The sequence below is a fragment of the Artibeus jamaicensis genome, unplaced genomic scaffold (assembly GCF_021234435.1).
Source record: "Artibeus jamaicensis isolate MK-2021 breed Jamaican fruit bat unplaced genomic scaffold, CSHL_Jam_final contig_519, whole genome shotgun sequence".
In the NCBI taxonomy this organism is placed as follows: Eukaryota; Metazoa; Chordata; class Mammalia; order Chiroptera; family Phyllostomidae; genus Artibeus; species Artibeus jamaicensis.
The window spans coordinates 51,920,973-51,943,779 of NW_026521871.1; the positions used below are offsets into that span (position 1 = coordinate 51,920,973).

The window sequence follows — 22,807 nt, forward strand, 5'->3', positions numbered from 1 at the left end:
GGAGCTCAGTGTGCAGTAAGGACTGAGTTGGGTCCCACCCGCCTCCTGCCCTCTCACCCCTGAGTTCAGCGGGTGGTTCTCAGTGGGAGGACCACCAAGAGGAAGACACCTCCCGGTTTTCTGGAGCTGCCCAGCAAGAGACTGAGCCAGGGCCCTGGCGGTGGACTTCTGTGATGAATTTTAAGTGTCTTCTCAATTTTCAAATCCTCCAATCCTGCATGCTCGGGGGTCATTCTGAAGTTCTCTGGAGGTGACTCTTTGGCTCTGTTTTTCCTAATACTTCCTGTTTTGGAACCAACTCCTCAGTCACAGATTTGTCCTCATAATCTAACAAAAGATAGAGAAAATAGAAAAATGCCATCTGTTTCCAGTGGTGGAGACCAAATGTCTGCAAGTGATACAGATACTGTAGACTTCACACTATTTACATGTCTACAGAATATGTACACCTAATGTGGCTACAGAAGAAGGTAGCAGGCAGCTAAGAGGGAGGGGCATGGGAGGGGAGGGGGCAGCGGGCAAGGCAATTAATCACACAGAAGCCAACAAAGAGGCTGGCAGGTTGGACCTGATTTGGGACAGGGAACAGGCCAGAGTCCCGCACTGCTTGCGCCTCTCCTTGTCCACGTTCTTGTTTCTGAGCCAAGCTGCACCACACTGAGCTGGGCTCCTTCAGAGATGCGTACAGCCACCTGCAGCTTGAGACCAACCTGGGCTCTGGAGAACTGAAGGTGCCCGGACTTGGGGAAATAATTCCGTGCTGAAAATGGGCTTTGTAGGCTGGGCCTGCAGGTGGCAGCAGTGGGACAAAGGTCATGCCTTTTTCTCGTCTTTTTCCTTTTCCTCTTTTTTTTCTCTCCTCATTTCTTCTTACACATTCTTCCCCTTACCTCTCTTCCCTTTGGCTTTCCTCCTCTTTTTATTTACCACCTTTTTCTCCCTCAATTCTTATCATTCTTTCCATGCATCCTCTGATCTCTTATCTGTACTTTATATCTCCCTCCAGCTTTGGCATAGACACATCTGTCATTCTCTTCGCCATCATCACTGAGGTCAGCCCTTGCTGAAGACAAATCTCCACCTACTCAACAGTTTAGTCAAGCTTGGGGAGACTCCCAAATGTCGGTGTCTCCTGAGCACAAGGACAATACTGAAGATGTACGTTGCCACTGTGTCGCGAGCCAACTAAAAAACATACGAAGGTGAAAGGACCTGTAGGGCTTTCCTTGCTTCCAAATTCCTGAGGCTGCAGACCCTCCCAAGCATTGAGGGTCTGCAGAGACCCTGCTGCCTCTACAGAGCCAGGCACCGCTGAAGGGCAAGGGTGACAGGCTGCACTCAGGTCATCTGCCTCAAGCCCCAGCTTCATTCTCCACGAGACTGACAGAACAGGTGAAGAGCTGCTGCCACCCAGCTGAGATGGAAATTCGGGGCTCAATTCTGAGGCCACAGCCTCTGGCTTTTTTCCTGTAGCCCTTTCCCAAAGCAAGCAGGTTTTCTGAGGGGGCCCTGGGAACTGGCAGCTAATACAGGAAGCAGGTACCATGTCACCTTTAATTCCCATAGCTGGGACAATCTGGAGCTAACAGGAGGGTTGCTGATTCTCAGAAGGGGCCATCCACATTCCATTGCCAGTCAGGCTGAGGATAGGTCAAAATTTAGGGGTGTGGAGCATAGAAGCTTAGCTAAAGGTCTGTCAACTCAAGTTAGCAAGCATTTTGTCCAGCTTGGTCAGTGGATGTAAAAGTTCAGCTAATTACTTTAGAAGCAAAGAATTCAGAGTCTTGTGTCTGGCCTTGTCATTTGTAAGAAAGTAAAATTATGTCGCTTAAGCCATTCAGTTGATGTTATTTTGTTATGGTAGCCTCGGATGACAAAGACAGTGGGGTAGACTGCTGGCTCCCCGAAGAGGCCGCCGAAATAAACGACTGATAAGCCAAGCCAAGGCTGCTGCTCCTGCAGTGAAGAAAACCACTGCTGTGACGGTCTTAGACGTAGGAAGCGGGACTTCAAAAGCAGGATATTTTCTAAGCTAAGGGACGAGGTCGTCACTGTAATGGAACTAGGTAATACTTAACGGCACATCAGGAATAAGATGTGTTTTGGAGGCCCCCACGGAGGGTGGGGCGGGGGATGTGGAGAGCAGGGGCGCGGGGCCTCCGGTGACGCACTACCGGCCGCGCCGCCGCTTTTCCGGCTGGGGCGGGGAGGCCTGCGCCCGGGGTCTGGCGCCTCTGGGCCTGCAGTCGCCGCCCCGAGGGCCCCCCCATCAAGGTGAGCAGACGGCGGGGGGGGGGGGCAGGGAGGGAAGGGAGCGGCAGCAGCTCGGGGAAGGAAGCCTGCATAAGGGCTGGTCCTCCCACTCGTGCTGCCGGCGCACGCGGACTCCTGGCCATCTCGGCCCTGCCCTCGCGGGCTCGGCCCCGAGGTGATGCCCGAGAAGATGGAGTGAATGAACGGATGGCTGAGTGAGAGACGAGTGAGCGGGTAAATGTTAGGAAACGAAATCCCGAGTCTGGGTCTGGATACTACCTACTTCCCGCAGTCAGTCCTGCAGCTCAGAAACGGTCCTCGTCCCCTTAAGAAACGGCAAATAGAGCTAAACGCGCGAGGGTGGGGCGGGTCGAGAGCTGGCTTCTCGAGTTCCCAGGGATACGGAGGCTGTTCATTGATCTCAAGTCGGGCTGTCCTGTGATCCCTGTCTCCTTTGTTTACAAGGCTCAGCGGGCAGCCAGTATGTTACAGCACCTACGCAGACGTTAGGGTCTTCCGTCAAATTTTACTCTCCCGTTTTTTAGGTGTTGTTTTTTTTTGCCAAAGATTGCGCAGAATTCCGGGGCGGGGTTACGGAATGAGTGACGTTGGAGCCTGCCAAATGAGAAGATGCTTTCAGTCTAGTGTTGGAAGGTACATACAGACACGTGAGCAGGTTTTTGCGACTTTACGTGTATTGATATTTAGCACTTAACAGGCCCTGTTTAAAGCAGTTGTGCTAATTCGTTTAATCTTCACAACAACGTATTATCTGTAGTTTTTGACGAGGAAATTGAGGTACAGAGAATAGATAACTTCTCCAAGGACAAGTTGCTTGTAAGTGACCCAAAGCGACAAAAGAGGTAGATCCATCGTGCAGCTGCAGCCTGGGTATGCGACGCTGGCAAACTGACAAATCCAAGAAAGGCTTCAGAGAAGAGCACACTTAAGTGTGGTCTTATTGAAAGAATTGTGTTTCAAATTTTGAAAAAGCTCACCTACCTTGCCCAGAACCCTTCACCTAATTAGAGAGCGGGCAGCAGGAAGAAGGCTTGCAAGGTATGAGGAGGCAGCCAGCTCCCTATCACTTCTAACAGGGGACTAGTAAAAGCTTCTTTCCTATTTCCCTTCATCATAATCCCCGTCTCACCCCAAATCTGGATTCAGACAGAGCCTTTTAGCCTCTGAAAATCACTAACAATCACATTGTTCTATAGTAGTAGGCATTTGTGGAAACACCTGTACATTTCTTTCTGGGGAACTTACAGACCAGAGAGTCAGCAGTCTGGTCCCTGTTTTTGTAATGCCTGTTTCTGTAAAAAAATGTTTTATTGAAACAGCTAAGCTTTTGTTTACATATTGTCTAGTTCTGTTTTCAGACTATAAAGGCAAAGTTGAATAATGACAGAGAACGGCCTTGCGGTCCAGGAAGACTGAAATATTTACTTTATAGCCCTTTACAGAAGAAGTTCCCAGTGTGACAAACTGCTGACAGTGCAGATGGTCACAGTTTAAGGGGAGTGACTGTCTGCAAGATGTCTTTCCTCTCCACAGGCTTTGCTCTCAGGCAGCATAACTCTTAACTGCTGCTGAGTGCCTACTTTGTGACAGATGGTCAGGATGTTTCACATGCGTCAGCTCATTTAATCAAGGGTTCACAGAATGTCAAGGCTGGAAGGACTCGTGCGTACTAATTTGTTACCCTTTTCAGATAGCCTTTCACGGGGGCCCACTCACATGGGCTGTGACGGAACGAAATTTCCTGACTCCCAGTGCACCTGAGTGGGAGGCCAATACCAGGGCCATTGGGTCTGGCTTTCGTTTTGGTTTTTGTTTCTGGTGGGGTTTTTTTGGTGGGGGGGGTTGTTGAAATCCATGAGCAAGATCTGTCATTTTCAAAATAATTCTTTCTCTGACTATAAAAGTAATGTGTGTGTACTGTAGGGAAAGTGAAATATATAGAAGATTGTGAAGGACAAAGGAAAATCACTTGTTATAGGTCCTGGAGTTTTAGTGTGTGGACATTTTGGTGGGTTTCCTTCTTTCCTTGGTGTGTGTGGGTGTTTTAAACATCTGTGTGTTAATAATAGTTTCTCTTTATCATTCATAATTCACCGTAGTGACTTATGATTAATTTTCCTTGATCTTATACACATTTTAACATATATGATGTTAGGTTTACTTGAAATTTTAAAATCCTGAATATTTCATATTTACATATAAGTATTCAGTATTTTCCAGTGGCTCCCATATTTCTATTTTTATTTTTACTCTTGATGTCCATATAATTTCTACCAAATGGAAGTGCCATAATTGCTAAGCCTCAGTGTCTGTCAATAGAAAATCGTGTTTTCCCACATTTCAGGGGATTTATTTTTTTAACAGTTAACAAAAGGATTCATTTTTTTTTCCTCTCTGGGAAATTACTTCTCTGTGAAAAAGTTCTAACAGTGGAATTCCTGGGTCAAACAACACAGGCATTTGTATAACCCATACCGATGGCTTTGAGGATCACCTGCAGTACACGTGACGACTGTTCTCCTCTCGGTTCCTGTCCCACAAAGGGATGATCACTGTCTCCCAACTGCGCATGAGCCTGCGGCTTCAGGGTCTGATGCACACTGCCAGGTTTCCCCTGGAAAGGTGGTGCCCGTGCACGTTTTTACTGGTGACGTGAGAGAAGCTTCCTTTCCCTGCACTTTCGCCGGTCTTGAACTTTAACATTAAAAATATATATGCAGTGCGATATAAAAATTGATTCTTCATTCCTTCAGTTTCCATTTGTTTGACTACCACTGAAATGGAACTTCGTTTTGACACGCTTTTTGGCCTTTTGTAATGTTGGTATAATTGTTGTACATACTATTTCTCTGTCAGTTCACCTTTTTCTTACTCATTAATAAGTCTTTTATCTATTAGATATATCTACCCTTTGATGTATAAATCGAAGTACTTTTCCTAGATTGTTTGCCTTTTCGTTTTATTTGTATATTGAGTATAGAGGTTGTTGCTTTTCTGGGGCCAGATTTATCCAGTCTGTCTTTGTGGTTTGTGCTTTTATGCATGATGCTTAAAAAAGGCTACTTTAACCCTAAAATCAGTCATTTGTCCATACTTTATTTTTTATTTTTAATATTTAACCCTTTAATCGGTTTAGATTTTTTTGAGACTGTGGTATGAGGTAGGAATCTCACTAGCTGTTTGTTCCAGGTAGTTAAGCAACAGTCTCAGTGTAATTTATAAATAATCAATTTTTTATTATTATACATGCCAATTTTATCACGTTAAATTCTTTTACTTATTTCTCTTACTGGATGAGGACTCTGTAAAAGCAAAAGCCAGAGTTAATCTTCCTTTTAACTGTGTAGACTTACTGTTGAGGTTTTCATAGACACCCTTTTTTGATGATTTTGATGATTTTGATCTATTACTCCAGAATTTCAGTTGTTCACTTTATGCCACAAACTCTAGATGCAAGTTTTCAGCACGTACTTCTCCCCTGTATTCTAGATACGTACACCTGCTTTCTGTTTGGATACTTCAAAACTAAACTTGTTTCTTCCTCCCCAAACCAGTGTTCCCAGGCACACTGCCATCACACCCCAAAACCAGCAAATTACCCTGCATTTCTGCCTCTCCCCGCCGCCGTCCCCCCCCCCCCAATACTCACCCACCCCTGTGGACTCCGTGTAGACTTACACAGAGCAGTCTGTGTAGGCAGGCCAGTCCCTTACCGGGGCTCTTCCACTTTTCACCTGGCCTCCCCTACTGTCACCCCTTATATATGTTTTTTCTCATGGACAAGAAAAGTTCTAATGTATTTCTTTAAACAGGAAATCTAATATTACATCTTTTTCAAACCTTTTCTAATTTTTTTATGGTTTTTGCCCGGATTTTGGTAAATGCCTTAAAGGGGTTTGCGGGGTTGTATTTGATCTGGCCTTTGCTCGACTTGGGCTTCGTGTCCTATTTCTGGTGCTTAATACATTGACTTACTGAATCTTTTTCATTCTTCCAAAGTACTGAACTTGATTCTTTTTATCAGTTCTGTTCATCTCTGGTATATTCTTTTCCCTCCTCGTGTGTCTAGTTTCTACTAATCTCTTTTTCAGGGAGGCTTCCTTTCCCAAACAGATTAGGTGCCCTCTGCTCTATATTCCCTAACACCCCGTATTTCCACTTGTGTAATTCCCATTTTGTAACTACTGGTTTAATGTCTTTGTCCAGCTACACTGTAAGCTGCGTGCAGGCAGGGGCACGTCTGACTTTTTCTCCAGTGTCTAGCTCTGCTTACACCCAAACCCCACTCCACTTTGTGTCCCTGCTTTGGAAGAGGAACAGGAAATCCCACATAGAATCCTCTTATACTTCTAAAGCTCAACACGGAAGTACAGGCCTTCAGGCCCTGGATGGTGGGGCTCAGTGGTCTGAGTGCCGGCCTGCAAACTGAAAGGTCACTGGTTCAGTTCCCAGTCAGGGCACATGCCTGGGTTTTGGGCCAGGTCCCCAGTTAGGGGTGTGTGAGAGGCAGCCGATCAATGTGACCTCTCACACATCAGTGTTTCTCTCCCTCTCTTTCTCCCTCCCTTCCCTTCTTTCTAATAATAAATAAATAAATAAATAAATAAATAAATAAATAAATAAATAAATAAATAAACTTAAAAAAAATAGTGAAAACGGCACTGGCTGGTGTAGCTCAGTGGATTGAGCACAGGCTGTAAACCAAAGGGTCACAATTCGATTCCTCGTCAGGGCACCTGCCTGGGTTGTGGGCCTGGTCCCCAGTGTGTCGGGGAGAGGCAACCACACATTAATATTTCTCTCCCTCTCTTTCTCCTTCCCTTCCCCTCTCTCTTAAAAAAAAAAAAAAAAAAAGGCCAGTATGACTCTGGATTGAATGCTGACCTGCGAACCAAAGCAACCGGTTTGATTCCCGATCAGGACACACACCTGCATTGCAGGCCAGGTCCTCAGTCGGGGGGGTGGGGCATGTAAGAGGCAACCACACATTGATGTTTCTCTCTCTTTATCCTTCTCTCTGCCTCTAAAAATAATTTAAAAAGAAGTGTAGGCTTTCATGAGAAGTGCACAGGACCAGCCTTATGCAGTTCAGCAGGCACAGCCTATTTCATGCTTTCCGAGACCTCAGTTATGCTAAAACTGTCTTCTCTTCCTTGAAATAATGCTGCCTCTCCTACTTCATATGTCAGTGTTATGTGAAGAGACATTTTTGGATAAACTTTTATAATGTCAATAGTCTAAACACCAGAAACTCTACTATTATTTTACAAAGTATTTAAACTGTAGCCTACACTCTTATATTGAGCTGTGCCTGAAGAAAACCTGTTTGATATGACATTTAGAAGACAGGACCGTTGGCGTGTCTCTGGACTGTGTCGAGTAGAGTTCCCTCAGTCTTGTCTGTGTGCTTGGCCTGCAGTGGAGGTGGGTGGATCAGGCTCAGTCCATTAGCCTTGCTCTGAGGCCATTTGCCCGTGCAACTTTTGATTTTATTGATTTTCTTGTAGATTATTGTATAATGGACAGAGTGTACTAATTGACATGAATATTCCCATCTACTTCTTAGTTATTTTTATCATTAAGAATGCATTCTTACCCTGGCTGGTGTAGCTCAGTGGATTGAGCATAGGCCTGTGAACCAAAGGATCACGGTTTGATTCCCAGTCAAGGCACACGCCTGGGTTGCAGGCCAGTTCCCAGCAGGGGATGCATGAGAGGCAGCCACACATTGATGTTTTTCTCCTTCTCTCCTTCCCTTCCCCTCTAAAGATAAATAAATAAAATCTTTTTAAAAATGACATTCTTGCTCATTCATTGAGCACTTGAACGTTTGTTAATATGTCAGTCTGTCTAGTTGTCACTTCTTGGAGAGCTGACACATGGAGTTTGTGAACCCAGAGGGCTGTAAGCCGACCCTGATTCTTGCTGATTCAGTTACATGGCTAACCTGACAGACTCTCTAGTAATTGTTGGTCTCCCTAGGAAACAGCTCTTTCTCATTTTTCTGTTTACTGGGACAGTGACATCCCATCACCCACCTTTTTTTCCCCTGTGAGCAGGCCTCCCAGTTTTCCAGCCTTGAGGTGTTCTACAACTAAATCAAGAAGATTTGTGGGTGTTGAATATGCAAGGAGCTGAAGAGAGAGAAATTGGAAGAGAGGTCTGTCCAGGTGAGTGAGCAAGGAACCACCAGTGGGAAACACAGCAGGGCTTTGGAAATTGTCCGGGAGAAACGGAATGAAGCTCAGGAGACAAAACCACCCCCACCCTCGGGATGTCGGGGGCAGATGCGGTGAGCCGCTCTTGGGGTCAGCTTTCCCCCTATACTCATTTTGTCTTCTCGGTTTCAGCATTTGCCCTTTTACATTCTCCTACTCCCCTCCACTCTTTGAATGTCAACAGCCCGTGTTTTCTGTCCTGCCCTGATCATTCGCCTGCGGTTGTTGCTCTCCCTTTATCTCCATGTTCTCTGGTTCTCTCACTCTTTGGGCGTCCATAGCTGCCCTTTCCACGGGGTTCCTCACTAATGGTGAACACGTTATTTTGATGCAGATCTCCTCTACCACTTGCAGCTTTGAATTACTTGCCCTACTTGCATTTATTGGTCCTTACCGAGACCTGTACCTTAGGTCCCAGAACTTCAGGGGCCTCCACTTTGCCCCACATGAGAGATATTCTGGTGGTTTCTTTCAGGTTGGGTGAACAAGCCTGCTCCAGAACAGGATGTCTCTGAAGTTGATTCACCAGAGACAGTGGGAAAGAGACTCCAAGGGGACGAATCCCAGCATTCTGCATTGGATGACAAATCCGCACGTGAGAGCATGAAGGAAAACTCTCCCAGAGATGTTCCTGAGCCCCGCCTTTTTCAGGAAGGAGGTTTTAGGGGAAGAACTTGCATCCACAAGGAAGCTCTTCCTGCAATGATTAGCCAAGAATATAATTTTGAGAAAAGGTTGCTTTTGACCTCAAGCCTTGTTACACATCTCAGGGTTTCTACAGAAGAGAGTTTACATCAGTGGGAGACAAGTAGCATACATGCCAATGAGATTTCAGACCAGAGTAAATGTTCAACCCTCTCCACACGGAAAAGGTCTTGGCAATGTAATGAATGTGGCAAACATTTCACTCAGCGCTCATCCCTGACCCAGCATCAGAGAACCCATACTGGAGAGAGACCCTACACGTGTGAGGAGTGTGGGAAAGCTTTCAGTCGCAGTTCATTCCTTGTTCAGCATCAGAGAATCCACACTGGGGTGAAACCGTACAGATGTGAGCAGTGCGGGAAAACATTTCGATGTCGATCATTTCTTACCCAGCACCAGAGAATCCACACTGGAGAGAAACCTTATAAATGTAGTGAATGTGGGAATTCCTTCCGCAATCATTCACATCTCACCGAACACCAGCGAATCCACACTGGGGAGAAACCTTATAAATGTGATTGGTGTGGGAAGTCATTCAACCAGAATGCACACCTCATTCATCATCAGAGAATTCACACTGGGGAGAAACCTTATTTGTGCAATGAATGTGGCTCCTCTTTCCGCAAACACTCGAATCTCACACAACATCAGAGAATTCACACGGGGGAGAAACCCCACAAATGTGATGAATGTGGGAAAACTTTCCAAACAAAGGCAAACCTCCTTCAACACCAAAGAATTCACACTGGAGAGAAACCCTATACATGTAAGGAATGTGGCAAAGCTTTTTGTCAGAGTCCATCCCTTATTAAACATCTGCGAATTCATACTGGAGAGAAACCTTATAAATGTAAGGAATGTGGCAAAGCTTTCACTCAGAGCACCCCACTCACTAAACATCAGAGAATTCACACAGGGGAGAGACCCTACAAATGCAGCGAGTGTGGTAAAGCCTTCATTCAGAGCGTTTGCCTTGTTCGGCATCAGAGAAGTCACACTGGAGAAAAACCCTATAAATGCAATGAGTGTGGGAAGGGCTTCAATCAGAATACCTGCCTCACTCAGCATATGAGAATTCATACTGGAGAGAAGCCCTATGAATGTCAAGAATGTGGGAAAGCCTTTGCTCATAGCTCATCTCTTACTGAACATCATAGAACTCACACTGGTGAAAAACTCTATAAGTGTAGTGAGTGCAACAAAACCTTCCGCAAGTATGCACACCTTAGTGAACATTACAGGATTCACACTGGTGAGAAGCCTTACGAATGCATCGAGTGTGGAAAATTCTTCAGACATAGTTCAGTCCTTTTCAGACATCAGAAGCTTCATGGTGGCGAATGAACCTGGCTTTAGGTTATGGCAGTTTCTCAAAAAAACTGGGTAGGAATTTGGCAGTGGGCAGAGGGGCCTGCAGGGTTGCTGGAGGGAAGGATGAAGGAGTCCTGAATACTGCACTCAGAAGACTATTTCAGAGATGTATGCGGGGCTTGGAGAATGCAGAGCCTGCTCCAGGTGGGCATCTGGGAGTGCAGGGCACCAAGGAAGTTCTTGCATTTCCGGTAAATCCTTGATGCTTGCCACTCCTCTCCCCCCATGTGACCTTTGCACCTCAAGATTCCATTTGATAAGTTAGTACTTGTGTCTCCCTTACTACACTCCTGCTGCACATTCCCTAATTGTCACATCTATTCACTGACCCATAGGCCGAGGTGCTTTTCCAAACGTTCATTGTGAGGGTGGCCACAGATCTGAGGCCGTGCTAAGCAGCCACTAGACGTCTGAGGCAGCTCCAGCGGTGCTGCTGTGGGGAGGCTGCTCAGCCTGTGAGTGGTCCCACTGAGGGGATGGAGGCAGGTGAAAGGCAGTCCATGCTCGGCAGTAGCGGGGTATGTGGCAAGAACTGGGCTGATCTCTAAGACACATTGGTAAAGAGGCTTTTATCAGGGTTGGGGAGATCTTTCCTGACCCTTTCGAGCTAGGGAAAGAAAGAGGAGGTCAAGAGAGACTTCTGGAATGATGCCAGTTTGTGGAAGGGCATCATGTTTGCTCAGAGGGCCCTGGAGAGAGGCCCAGCTTGTGTCCTGGATCGTTAGTGGCTTACCCGAGCACGGAGATGGCCTGTGCAAGGCTGGCGGTCAGAAGAGACCACGAGCAGGAAATCTGCACATGTTGGAGGGAGGCATTGACACACCCCTCCCTGGACTGCGGTGTACACCTGCCTCGTAAGTTTGGCTGGATCACAAGTTCACAGGGACTAGGGGAGAGGGGCCTTGAAATCACAGTGTCCAAACAAAATGGGACTCGGGGGGTTTTTTGTTTTTGTTTTGCCTTTAGGGAGGCGAAAGCATTAGTGAAGAAGGAAGACAGCCTTTTGGTTCGGCTGGAGTTGGGGGCCGCTACACCAGACTTTAAGAATATGTTGAGCACTGTAGCTGGGAGAGCTGGGTTTCATGATGCCACCGGTGGCTGTAACAGGTTTGTTAGATCTTTGGTGTTTGTGTTTGCATTAGGCCTGTCTTATTCCTGGATATTTGCCTTTTCCTGCAGATTAGGAGTATCTAGGGAAACATTTCTCCTGGGCTAAATTTGGAAAGCGTTCTAGGGAGGATTGCCTGAAAAACAAGATACCGTGGGTTGCCACTGACTTAAGGTATTTTATTCTGAGAAAGGGCATGTTTTTATCCTCTCCTTTACTCCCTTTCATCTTCTCCCCTGCTACCCACAGCTTCTGCTCCAGAAGATTGTGGATAGCCTTTGATAGGAAGTCATTTCTAGGCTCTGAAGCTTAGTACAGTTTTTAAAATGTGGTTATTAAAAACAGTGAAAGTGAGTTGATTTCGGAATGGTTGATCTTTCGGAACTTGGCATTGACTTTCCAGGAGCAACTGTCTTGTAAGCATTGCTTTGGGCCATTAACTACCATTAACAGGAATGTGAAGAAATATGCTTTTCTCTTTCCAGCTGTGAGGCTGTGTTCTTAAAACCTGGCACAGGGCAATTTATAATTGAGTAAATTAATACTGTAATGTAGCAAATATAGCCCTATGAAAACTTTACATTTTATGCTTATAAGAAATAGTCTATAGAAAGCAAATGTCAATGTATTTATACTTCGCAAATATGAAAAATAACACTATAGAATTCATTGATGGCACATAGTAAGTGTTCAATAAACATTTATTTGTTAACGTATTTTAAACAGTCTTCGCCCACCAGAAACTATAGGAAATTCCTGCTGTGGTGGCAGTTAACAGAATTAACACTCTTCTTTTTGGAGTCTAGATTAGAGATTACAGAGGATAAGGAGTGTTTCTGGAGGAAGAAAAGGTCAAACAAAGGCAAAAGATGTCCTGAGTTCTTGTTAGAAAGATTTTACAAAAAAAAAAAAAGATTTTGCAGGATGAAATGGACCCCACTCTTCAGTTTTTAGCGATCAGGATTAGAGACTGGTATATTTTCACCCCCGAGGAGATGGAGGAAAGGAGCTCGGCGTCGCTCCACTGTCCTCATTCCATATTCTCCTACTTGCAAACACTTGTTTGTAATTTGCTCTCCGTTGCCAGCCCGCTGTGTGCACAGTCCCTCCGGCTGGGCCCTGAACCCTGGAACTTCCCTCTTACCCAGACTTTCCCCTTCCCGAGTCTTCACATCCAGTCAGCTACTGCGTCCTGTTGATGTCCTCTCCTAAATCTGGATGCCGCCCTCACTGCTCTTGCTGTAGTCCAGCCTCCCAGTTCATTGCCTACACTTTCCCTTTTTCTAACCAGTCTGTAAGTTTCTTGCCCCAGTAGGCCAGCTTTCACGTTTCTTCTGGACAGTCTTTGTAGGACGACTGTGGAACCTGTGTTGCTCTCCTAATAAGGCTCTGTCCCCTTAGATGGGGACATCGGAGGCCCCACATCTGGCCCATGTTTTTTTTCTTTGACCTCAACTAAAATACTGAGTCAGACATTTCTCCATGAGAACATGTGACTTAGGTCTACAGTTAGCAGCAGAAAGGTGGTATGGTGAATACCTGGGTGTGTCCATGAATTGTTTGCAAGGAGCAATCGTTCTGGACCCTTCTGCAAGATACAGAGTATGTGGTTGTATTAAGCAGAGGATCCCAGAAGAAGAATTATGTTGTAATGTTTTGTTTTGTTTTGTTTTGTTTTCCCTACAAAGGAGGCATTTAAATGTCCTACCACAGTTTAACAGAATCCTTTCAGATATGTTGGTGTCAGGGTCAACAGGAAGAGAACTGCGTGCAGATGTAGAAGCATAGGACCACCTATGTTGACAGGACCACTGTAAAGTCAACAGGAGCTGACCAGTGATGCTGGCCCTGCAAGAAAGCAGCTGAACTTAGAATTCCCACCGTGGAAGTACTTTCTGAGCTCATGGCTTTCCCTGAGCTCTGGAAACAGACAACTGGCATGTGTTGCTCATTCACAGTGTGTTGAAATTTAATTCATGGTGTCAGAAGGACACAGGAGATCAGGCCACATTAGATCCTCACACCAGAAGGGAAAACGGGTGATTGGGTTTGCGAAGGTCATGTAGCTAGTAAGTGTTAAGTGAAATGGAAACTTCGGTGTTTTTTCTCACTTCTTCAGATTTCCCTGTTGGTTACCTCTGCTCCATGATGCCTCATTATTTGTGTCTATTATATGACACAAACATATTGACCACTCAAGGCTCTAATCTTCCCTGTTCCCAAGAATTGGAGGAGCTCACTTTATATCAGGAACGCTTCTGGCCCTCAAAATCAGACCTTGCATGTAAGGGTAAGAAGTAAGTTGACTTTGCATTATGATCCCACCTTCCTTCCCACCTAAAGCAGACACCTAGCCTTAAGCCCTGTTTCTGTGCTCTGCCTAGGGTGCCTTCCCCCCACACCCAGGGCTAGTTTCCACACCCCAGAGTCTGCTGGTTGAGAGATTCTTTAAGGCCTGTTGGGAAATACGAATAGGCCTCAGTTCTCTGGCCCATGAGATACTAGGGCTGCAGAGAACTTCCTGTGTGGAGCACTGAGCCTGCCACTGGTAATGGGCAAGCTCAGCGTTGTTCCCCAGTCAGCTGACAGTTGTACAAAGGGTGCTCTTTTATTCTTTTAAATATTTGACTTATTTTTAGAGAGGGAACAGAGGGAGAAAGGGAGAGAAACATCCACATGACAGAGTAATGTTGATTAGTTGCCTTTCGTGAGCACCTCAACTGGGGACTGAACCTGCAACGCAGGCAGGTGCCCTGACTGGGAACTGAACTGGTGACCGCTCAGTTTTGTGCAATAATGCTGACCAATGGAGCCACGCTGGTCAGGGCAGGGGTATTCTTTTAGGGGAAGATGGTTAGTCTGTGGCATCTGCACGCCTGATTTCAGGTCCTAAGTTATGGACTCCATTTTGGGAAAACATCTGGAAAGCTGAGCAGGTTACGTTCAATTGATGCATCTCTGCTGCATCTCATACATTTATTCACGTATGTACACAGTGCCTGCTTTTGCAGAAGAGGGATATGAAGCAAAGCACACAGCATAGCTGGCCGGCCCCCACTCTTACTTCCCTTCTGCTTCCTCCATAAACATCAATGTGTGGTTGCCTGGTTGCCTCTCATCCACCCTCTACTGGGGACCAGGCTGGCATTCAATCCACTGAACCACACCAACCAGGGCCCCGTCTGCTTCCTTCTGCGAAGGGTGCCTGTTGAGATGGGTTTGTGCACTTTCTGGAGCCGGGCTCTGGGCTGCCGAGGAACCACTGAGAGAAAGGAAGCCACCCCAGCCTTCCTAGAACAGACAGCTGTGGCTATCACCTGCAGCCCAGGCTGTGACGTGACGTCACCCCAGCTGGGCCTCAGGGGACCTTGGGGTGTGAGTGGGACTCCCTGTGGAGCCATATCCACCTTGCTGGGCTGTTGCAGTCCCACCCCAACCCCACCCCCACCTCCCAGCGCTTCCCTTGGACACCGGGCGGGGGGCACAGCACCACCTGCGGTGCGAGCAAGGGCCCTTTGGAGACAAGGCCACAGAGGGGGCCAGCTCCTCTGGCGAAGGAAGCAATGAGGCTGCTGGAGAGCCCTGGCCTGGGAGTTGGAGACCGGGGTTCCATCTGCATGTAGTTGATCGAGCGAGCAGACCTCTGGGCACGACTTTCTCTGATTTCCAGAAGCAGTGCTAGTCCTTGTTTTGCTGCTTCACAAAGGTGTGTGTTGCATGAGTATACCACATGTGAGTTACCATCTTCCTTCCATTAAGTTTTTATTCTCTAAAAGTAACAGTAGGTATGAAGACATACAGACTCAGTAATGATTTAACAGCAGGCAGCATTTATGAAATGCCTACCTGCCAGTATTCTTCTAATTACTCCCTTATGCGCTGTCACAACTGTATGGAGTACTGTATGTTATCGCCTCTTAACTTTGAAGACACGGGAGCACAGAAAGGTTAAGTAACTTACCAAGGCCACTTAGCTAATACACGCTCCCCAGAGCCCATGCCACCCTTGTCCTTCAGGCTCATGGAGGAAACTGATCATGATCGGTGTTGAAACGGAGTGGGAAGTGCTACAGTGGAGACGACCTTTCTTTCAGCACACCGAGGGGGAAGTGCCTTGAAACTCTGAGAAGTTTCCACAAGGAAGAGGGCTGGTTCCATTTGACCTGAGTGTTAGACTTTGAATAGGAGTTTGAAAGTGCTTTGTGCAGTATCCAGTAGGAGGTGCTAGTGGATTGGGAGGACTGGACTGGAAACCAGGCCCCTCCCTTTTGGCCCAGTGTTCGTTTCTTTCTGGTCAGAGAGGGGTTCTTAAAAGCTTTCCTCTTGGGGCGGGGGAGGGGGGGTGTCCGTAACATCTCCCAGCAGACGCCCCCTGCCCTTTCTGAAGTTCCTGCTTCGCGCAGAGGCAGTCTTATTTTGCTGAACTCCACCTCCGACGGGAAGATAACTGCTGGGGAGGCCCCTGCGGCCCGCTCGGCCCATTCTCAGAGCAGGTGATCTCCTTGCTGGGCCACAGCAGCGGCTCAGTTTGTACCTTTCGGATAAAATAATGGGATGTCCAGCGTCAATCAAAGGTGGACTGGAAGGTCTTGATTTGAGATTTTTGCTCTTTTTCCATCTGTTTTTTAGAATCAAAGAATCACAGTGTTGGTAGTAGAAGAAGCTTTAGATATCTGGTTTTTCCATTTATTTTCACAGATAAGAAAATCAGTCGATATTGAGTGACTTGCTTCAGGTCATTGAACAAGTTAGTGGTAGAGATTAGAACCCAGACCTCTTGACTCAGTCTAGGGCTTCTCTGACTGTCCTCTACCGTGGCCCTGCCCTCTTTGAATTTTGAGTTCAGTGGCTTCTGTACTAGATTGGGCCTGAAATTCCCTCCCCTCTCCTCTCTGGTCACTGTCAGCCTGTTCTCTATTTCAGTGTCTTTGGTTATATTTTGCTTGCTTTTTTGTTGTTTAGGTTCCTGTTAAAGGTGAGATCAATTTCACTCAGCATAATGCTTTCCAGTTCCATCCATGCTGTTGCAAAGGGTAGGAGGAATTCCATTGCATAAATGTACCATGGTTTTTTTCCCCCCGAGAGGGGAAGGGAAGGAGAGAAACATCAATGTGTGGTTGCCTCTCATGTGTCCCCCACTGGGAACCTGGCCCACAACCCAAGTATGTGCCTAGACTGGGAATCAAACTGGTGACACCAGCCCACGCTCAATCTACTGACCTATACCAGCCAGGGTGTACCATAGTTTTTTTTATCCATTCATTTACTTATGGGCACCTAGGTTGCTTCCAACATTTGGCTATTGTAAATTGTGCTGCTATGAACATTGGGGTGCATAGGTTCTTTTGGACTGGTGTTTGAGGGTTCTTAGGATATAATCCTAGCAGTGGAATTGCTGGGTCAAAAGGCAGATCCATTTTTGGTTTTCTTAGAAAACTCCATACTGTTTTCCGTAATGGTTGTACCAGTCTGAAATCCCACCAACAGTGACCTAGGGCCCCCTTCCTCCACAACCTCTCCAACATTTGTTGTTTGTTGCTTTGTTTATGATGCCATTCTGACTGGTGTAAAGTGGTATCTCATTGCAGTTTTAATTTGCATCTTTCAGCTAGCGATATTGAGCATCTTTTCGTGTGTCTCTGGATATTCTGTATGTCCTCCTTGGAGAAGTGTCTGTTCAAGTCCTTTGCCTACTTTTTAATTGGGTTGCTTGTCTTGTTAGAGTGGAGTCATGTAAGTTCTTTATATATTTTGGAGATTAAACCCTTGTCTGAGGTATCACTGGCAAAGATGTTTTCCCATACAGCTGATTCTCTTTTTATTTTAATACTGTTTTCTTTAACTGTGCAGAAGCTTTTTATTTTGATGAGATCCCATTTGTTTATTCTTTCCTTTATGTCCCTTGTTCTAGGGGACATATCAGTAAAAATGTTGCTGTGTGAAATATCTGAGATTTTCCTGCCTATGTTCTCCTCTAGGACTTTAATGGTGTCACGGCTTATATTTAAGTCTTTTATTCACCTTGAATTTATTTTTGTGTATGGTGTAAGTTGGTGCTTAAGTTTCATTTTTTTTGCATATAGCTGTCCAGTTCTCCCAACATAATTGTTGAAGAGTCTATCTTTATTCCATTTTATGTTGCTGCCCCCTTTGTCAAATATTGATTGACTGTAGAGAGTTGGGTTGATTTCTGGGCTCTCTGTGCTGTTCCACTGGCCCATGTGCCTGTTTTTATGCCAGTACCAGGCTGTTTTGATTACAGTGGCCTTGTAATACAGTTTGTTATCAGGTATTGTGATCCCTCCTACTTTGTTCTTCTTTCTCAAAATTGCAGCCGCTATTCGGGGTCATTTATGGTTCCATATAAATTTTTGAAGAGTTTGTTCTATGTCTGTGAAATATGCCATTAGTACTTTAATAGGTATTGCATTGAATCTGTAAATTGCTTTGGGTAGTATGGACATTTTGATGATGTTAATTCTTCCAGTCCATGAACATGGTATATGTTTCCATTTGTTTGTGTCTTCCTTGATTTCTTTCTTCAATGTTGTGTAGTTTTCTGCATACAGGTCTTTTACCTCTTTGGTTAGGTTTATTCCTGGGTATTTTATTTTCATGCATTCTTTATATGATAAAAATTTTTATTTGGGGGCAATAAGGGAAATAAAAGTGTGGTTAGAGTTTTGGTTATGTGTCCATACTGGGCATTTATACAGCAGATAGAGAAGTTCAGGCAAAAGAGTCAATATGTGTAAGATCCAGGGCGGGGCGGGACTGCCAGTTGGATCAGTCTCTGACGGTGAACAATCTGTGCAGACAGGTGCATTGGTGTGGACCAGCTGGTTCTCAGCCCAGAAGATCCATATGTACTAACGTGACATGATCGCTAAGACACATAGTGAAAAAATGGCAAATTGTGTAGCAGCAACTATGGAATGATTTCATTTATGTAAGAATGAAATGCTGTGTGTGTGTTGAAAATGTGTAGTAAAAAGACTCAAAGAATATACTCCAAACTTAGTAATGATAATCTCTGAGAAGGAAATGGGTTTGTTTGGGTATGGTGGGGTAGTGATAGTTATAAAAATTACTCTTTTACCCCATATACTTCCATATTATCTAAACATTTGTAAATGATGATATATTTATGTGCAACATAATGAGAAAACTAAAATGAAAAATGGCCTCAGAATAAGAATGTGTTGGTGTTTCCAGCATCATCCTGGGAAAAGCTTGCTTTGGAGTGAGTGGGGGACCTGAGTATTCATTCACTGTCTGATCTGTGCACCTTTATTCGGGGCACCAGGGTGTCAGAGTTTGATGCCATTAGGGTGATCTAAGTATTTCAATCTTGCTTTAATTCTGTGCTTCCAGAGTCACTGATGACAGTGACTTGGTTCCCTCAGTTTTCCTGCATGGGAATCAATCACTATAGGGAATCTCACAGATTTCCCAAGACCTGTCACTACTTAATCTGTTTCTGTCACCTCTTCTGATATTTCCCGCAGGTCATTGTGATCTTCTTTCTCTATTATTGACAAGAGGATAAAAGTGAAGACTCTCCACATAGGCCCCTGTTCTGCACAGAGGATGTTTTCTCTTGTGAACTTCATTTCAGGTGAGAAGACCAACCCAGAAGGCACAGTGGTAAATGACTGGAGGAAGATGTGGAGAGGCAGGGCACCTGGTCATCAGGGTTCACGTCGGAGAAACTGAGGAGGCATGCGGAACAAAGAACAGGAGGGGAAATCCTGCAGGAACGGTTGAGAGCACCATACAGCCTTTTCCCAGGAGACAAGTGTTGCTCTAATGACAATCATCTTTGAGAAAGTACCTTGTAACTATCATGAATTTGAGAGATGGTTTCTTGTAAACCTGAACCTACTGGACAGACACCCCTCCATTGTGTTAAACCTAACATGAGTTCTTGCCAGGTCCCACTGCCAATGAAACATCGGAGACTCAGCACGCAGAAGAAACTTTCAGAGTGCACTGCGTGTGGAAAATCCTTCACTCAGAGATCATCTCTTAGCATCAGAGGATTCACATGGGGAGAAGCCTTGTGTGTTTATGGAACCTATTTTCATAAACAGTCAAATCTTACTCAACATCTGAAGATTCACACGGGAGAGAAACCTTATAAATCTAATGAATGTGGGAAAGCCTTTCAAACAAAAGCAATTCTCGTCCAGCATCTGAGAATTCACAATGGAGAGAAACCGAATAAACGCAATGAGTGTGGGAAAGCCTTCAGTCAGAGCGTATGCCTTGTCCGTCATCAGACAAGTCACTCTGGAAGTAAACCTTTTACGTGTAAGGACTGTGGGAAGGCCTCATGCAGCATCAGAGAATGCATTCAGGAGAGAAGCCCTACACTTGTGACAACTGTGGTAAAGCCTTCACGCAGAACTCTTCCCTTGTGGAACACGAGAGAGCTCACACTGGAGAGAAACTTGGTAAGTGCAGCGCGAGTGAAAAACCTTTCCGCAAGCAAGCCCACCTTAGTGAACATTACAGGATTCACAGTGGAGAAAGACCTTATGAATGTGTCAAGTGTGGGAGGTGCTATAGGCACCATTCAGCACTTGTTCGGCATTGGAAGCATCACGTTGGAGAATAAACCTTGGGATATAACCAGTGTGGAAAGACCACTGTGAAAACTCCACTTTCCCCTGAATTCTTGAAAGTTGAAGACTCAGTCTGCAGTTGGGATGAATTTTTGTATGTTGAGCAAAAGAGTGTCCTGAAAATTGAAAAAATAGACTCAGTACCAGACAGCTTTGAGTTTGATGCCTTCTCTGCCTCTTACTAGGTACGTGACATTATCCTGAGTCTCAGTTGTCCCCACCCTCCTGCCCCAGAGAATAATGAGGATTGTTGCTAGGATTGTCTGGAGAATAAGCTGAGCTGTACATAATAAAGAACTGCCATTAATTGGTTGAATTATAGATGTTCCAAATATGTGTAAATGTGGCAAATAAAAACAAGCAAAGCTCAGCATTAGTTTTCTTTTTTGGTTCTCAATGTATTTTTTCTCAGAAACAGTCTTGACATTCTTGCACCATTACCACATCCCAGGATTTTGCTTTTCTGTATAGACACGGGTGCCCTTGAAAAGCCTATCCTGGAAAAGGGCCTCAGGAAGGCCCTAGAAGGATCCTGGGCTCCGGGAGCGATGAGCCCCTCTCAGTGCATCATCCGTTCATGATGGCAGTATGACATTACTGGTGATGGTACCTCTGACCCTTCAGATACGGTGGCATCTCTCTGGTTTCTCCACTGTGAAGCCAGTAATTTCCCTTTTGTAATAAGTATCTTGAGGGGAGATACTTTGAGACTGTAAATATTCTGCTTTTCAATATTTTGGGCTACTAATTTTGACTTTTTTTTTACACTTTTTGATAAACCTGTCCAACCTCATTACATATTTGTTCCCTACGGCTGTTATAACCTATTGTCACGAGCTTGGTGGCTTAGAGGAACAGACATGCATTCTCTGAGTTCCAGAGCCAGAGTGTGTCAGGCTGCAGTCCCTCTGAAGAATTCAGGAGACGATGTTCCTTGTTTCTTCCAGCTTCTGGTGGCTGCTGGCACGCTTTGGCTTGTAGCCACACCATTGCAGTCTCTGCCTGTCTTCACATTGCCTTCTCTATGTCTAACCTCCCTGTGGCGGGAGGCACTATCTGTGGCCTCCTGGCACTTAGATAATCTAGTTTTACCTATTTATTTCAAGAGCTTTAAGTTAAACACATCTGCAAAAACTTCACCATGGAAGAGAACATGCACAGGTTCCAGGGCGTGGGACCTATCTCTTCGGAGGCTGCCCTCCAGACTGCAACTTACTACTGTGGGATTTGCCAAGTGGTGATTTTTCTGTTTCCACCATTCCTCTTTTCTCACACTTGTTTAATAGTTGATTTATAGCTGTAAGAATTTTTATTATGAGTTGCAATCTACTATTAGCTTTTATTTCCTTGTTCATTTCAGATTTGGCCATTGGTAATTAGCATTCTCTAAAGACCTACCCCTTCTCCCCCACTTATGCCCTTTTGACACACCCCCATTCTTTGCGAACCTTCTTTCTTTCGGGCACAGGATGTTCCAGGCTCCTCTTTTTGCTATCCCTGCCTGCGCCCGGGGATCACATTATTGGCCTACCTGTCTAGCCCTGCTCATAGGCTCCCTTCCTGAGGAGCAGTGGGGGAGTAAAATCTTCTCTGGCCCCAAATTCATCTTTCTCAGCAAAACAAATCCTGCCGTTAGCTGAGCCCACTGTTCTTAGGAACAGTTCACACTGAGGCTGCTCGGCAGATCTCACAGGCCACTGTATCTCAGTTTTTCATCACAGCATGTGCTTCCTGGCTGATAACTCTTACACTTGTATTGTTAGAAATATTACCTATGGTAAAGACTTCGATATGATAAATTTCAAGATTTAAGACCTTCTGTTCTGGCTGAGTAGCTCAGTGTTGCCCCAGTATATGACTAGGTTGCGGGTTTGGTCCCCAGTCAGGGCACATAGGAGAATCAACCAATGAGTGCATAAATGAGTGAAACAACAAATCAGTCTTTCTCTCTCCTCCCTCCTCTCTAAAAATCAATTAATAAATTTTTTAAAAAGATTTAAGACCTTTTAAATGGTCTTTCTTATTGTTTAAATTTTTATTTCACTTATTGTGATTCTAATAAATAGGCTTTTTTGTCAGCATTTCTCAAGTTTGAGTGAGCATCAGAACCACCTGGCCGGCCTGTTACAGAGAATTCTGGGTCCTGACCCAACCCTTTCAGGTTCACTGGGCAAGGCCACATTTTCAAGTTCCCAACGTGTGCTGAGCCAACAGCCCAGGACCCACACCTTCAAGAACCACTGGTCTGTTAACAAACAAAACAATGGCCACAAACCACCACCCCAGCAAAATAAACACATCAGAGAAACAGTCTCATTCATTCTAACTATATTTATAATCCTCTTAATATTCTCAGTATTGTTCTGGGTTGTGAGGACCTTGTGGTAAATAAAACAAAATTCCCACCCTCAAGATTCCCACCTCTAGGTAAAGACATTAAAATTCACAGTAATTAAAACAGTGTGATGTCGGTACGAGCAGATGCAGCAGTGACGCAGACCAGG

At 45.2% G+C, this 22,807-nt stretch overlaps 1 protein-coding gene across 5 annotated transcripts; it reads left to right on the forward strand.

Moving 5' to 3' along the window:
- Positions 1–2,190: 2,190 nt before the first annotated feature.
- On the forward strand, positions 2,191–21,064 carry ZNF502 (zinc finger protein 502). Of its 5 annotated transcripts, none has more exons than XM_053669491.1 (5): positions 2,191–2,274; positions 2,821–2,907; positions 8,334–8,444; positions 8,968–10,712; positions 19,185–21,056. In XM_053669491.1, exons 3-4 carry the CDS (start codon positions 8,399–8,401, stop codon positions 10,539–10,541), a joined length of 1,620 nt encoding a protein of 539 aa, XP_053525466.1. In that variant the 5' UTR covers positions 2,191–2,274; positions 2,821–2,907; positions 8,334–8,398; the 3' UTR covers positions 10,542–10,712; positions 19,185–21,056. The 5 variants fall into 5 exon arrangements, with proteins under 5 accessions (XP_053525466.1, XP_037004191.2, XP_037004192.2 ...); XM_053669492.1 differs by lacking the exon at positions 2,191–2,274 and adding an exon at positions 2,335–2,487; XM_037148296.2 differs by lacking the exon at positions 2,821–2,907 and having other exon boundaries at positions 8,968–11,422; positions 19,185–21,064.
- Positions 21,065–22,807: the final 1,743 nt, after the last annotated feature.

Excerpts from the sequence above, each read along its gene's own strand:
- ZNF502 (XM_037148296.2), top strand. The coding sequence starts at position 8,399 with ATGCAAGGAGCTGAAGAGAGAGAAATTGGAAGAGAGGTCTGTCCAG. Across the intron at positions 8,445-8,967 it reads TGGAAGAGAGGTCTGTCCAG|GTTGGGTGAACAAGCCTGCT; the intron begins GTGAGTGAGCAA and ends GGTTTCTTTCAG.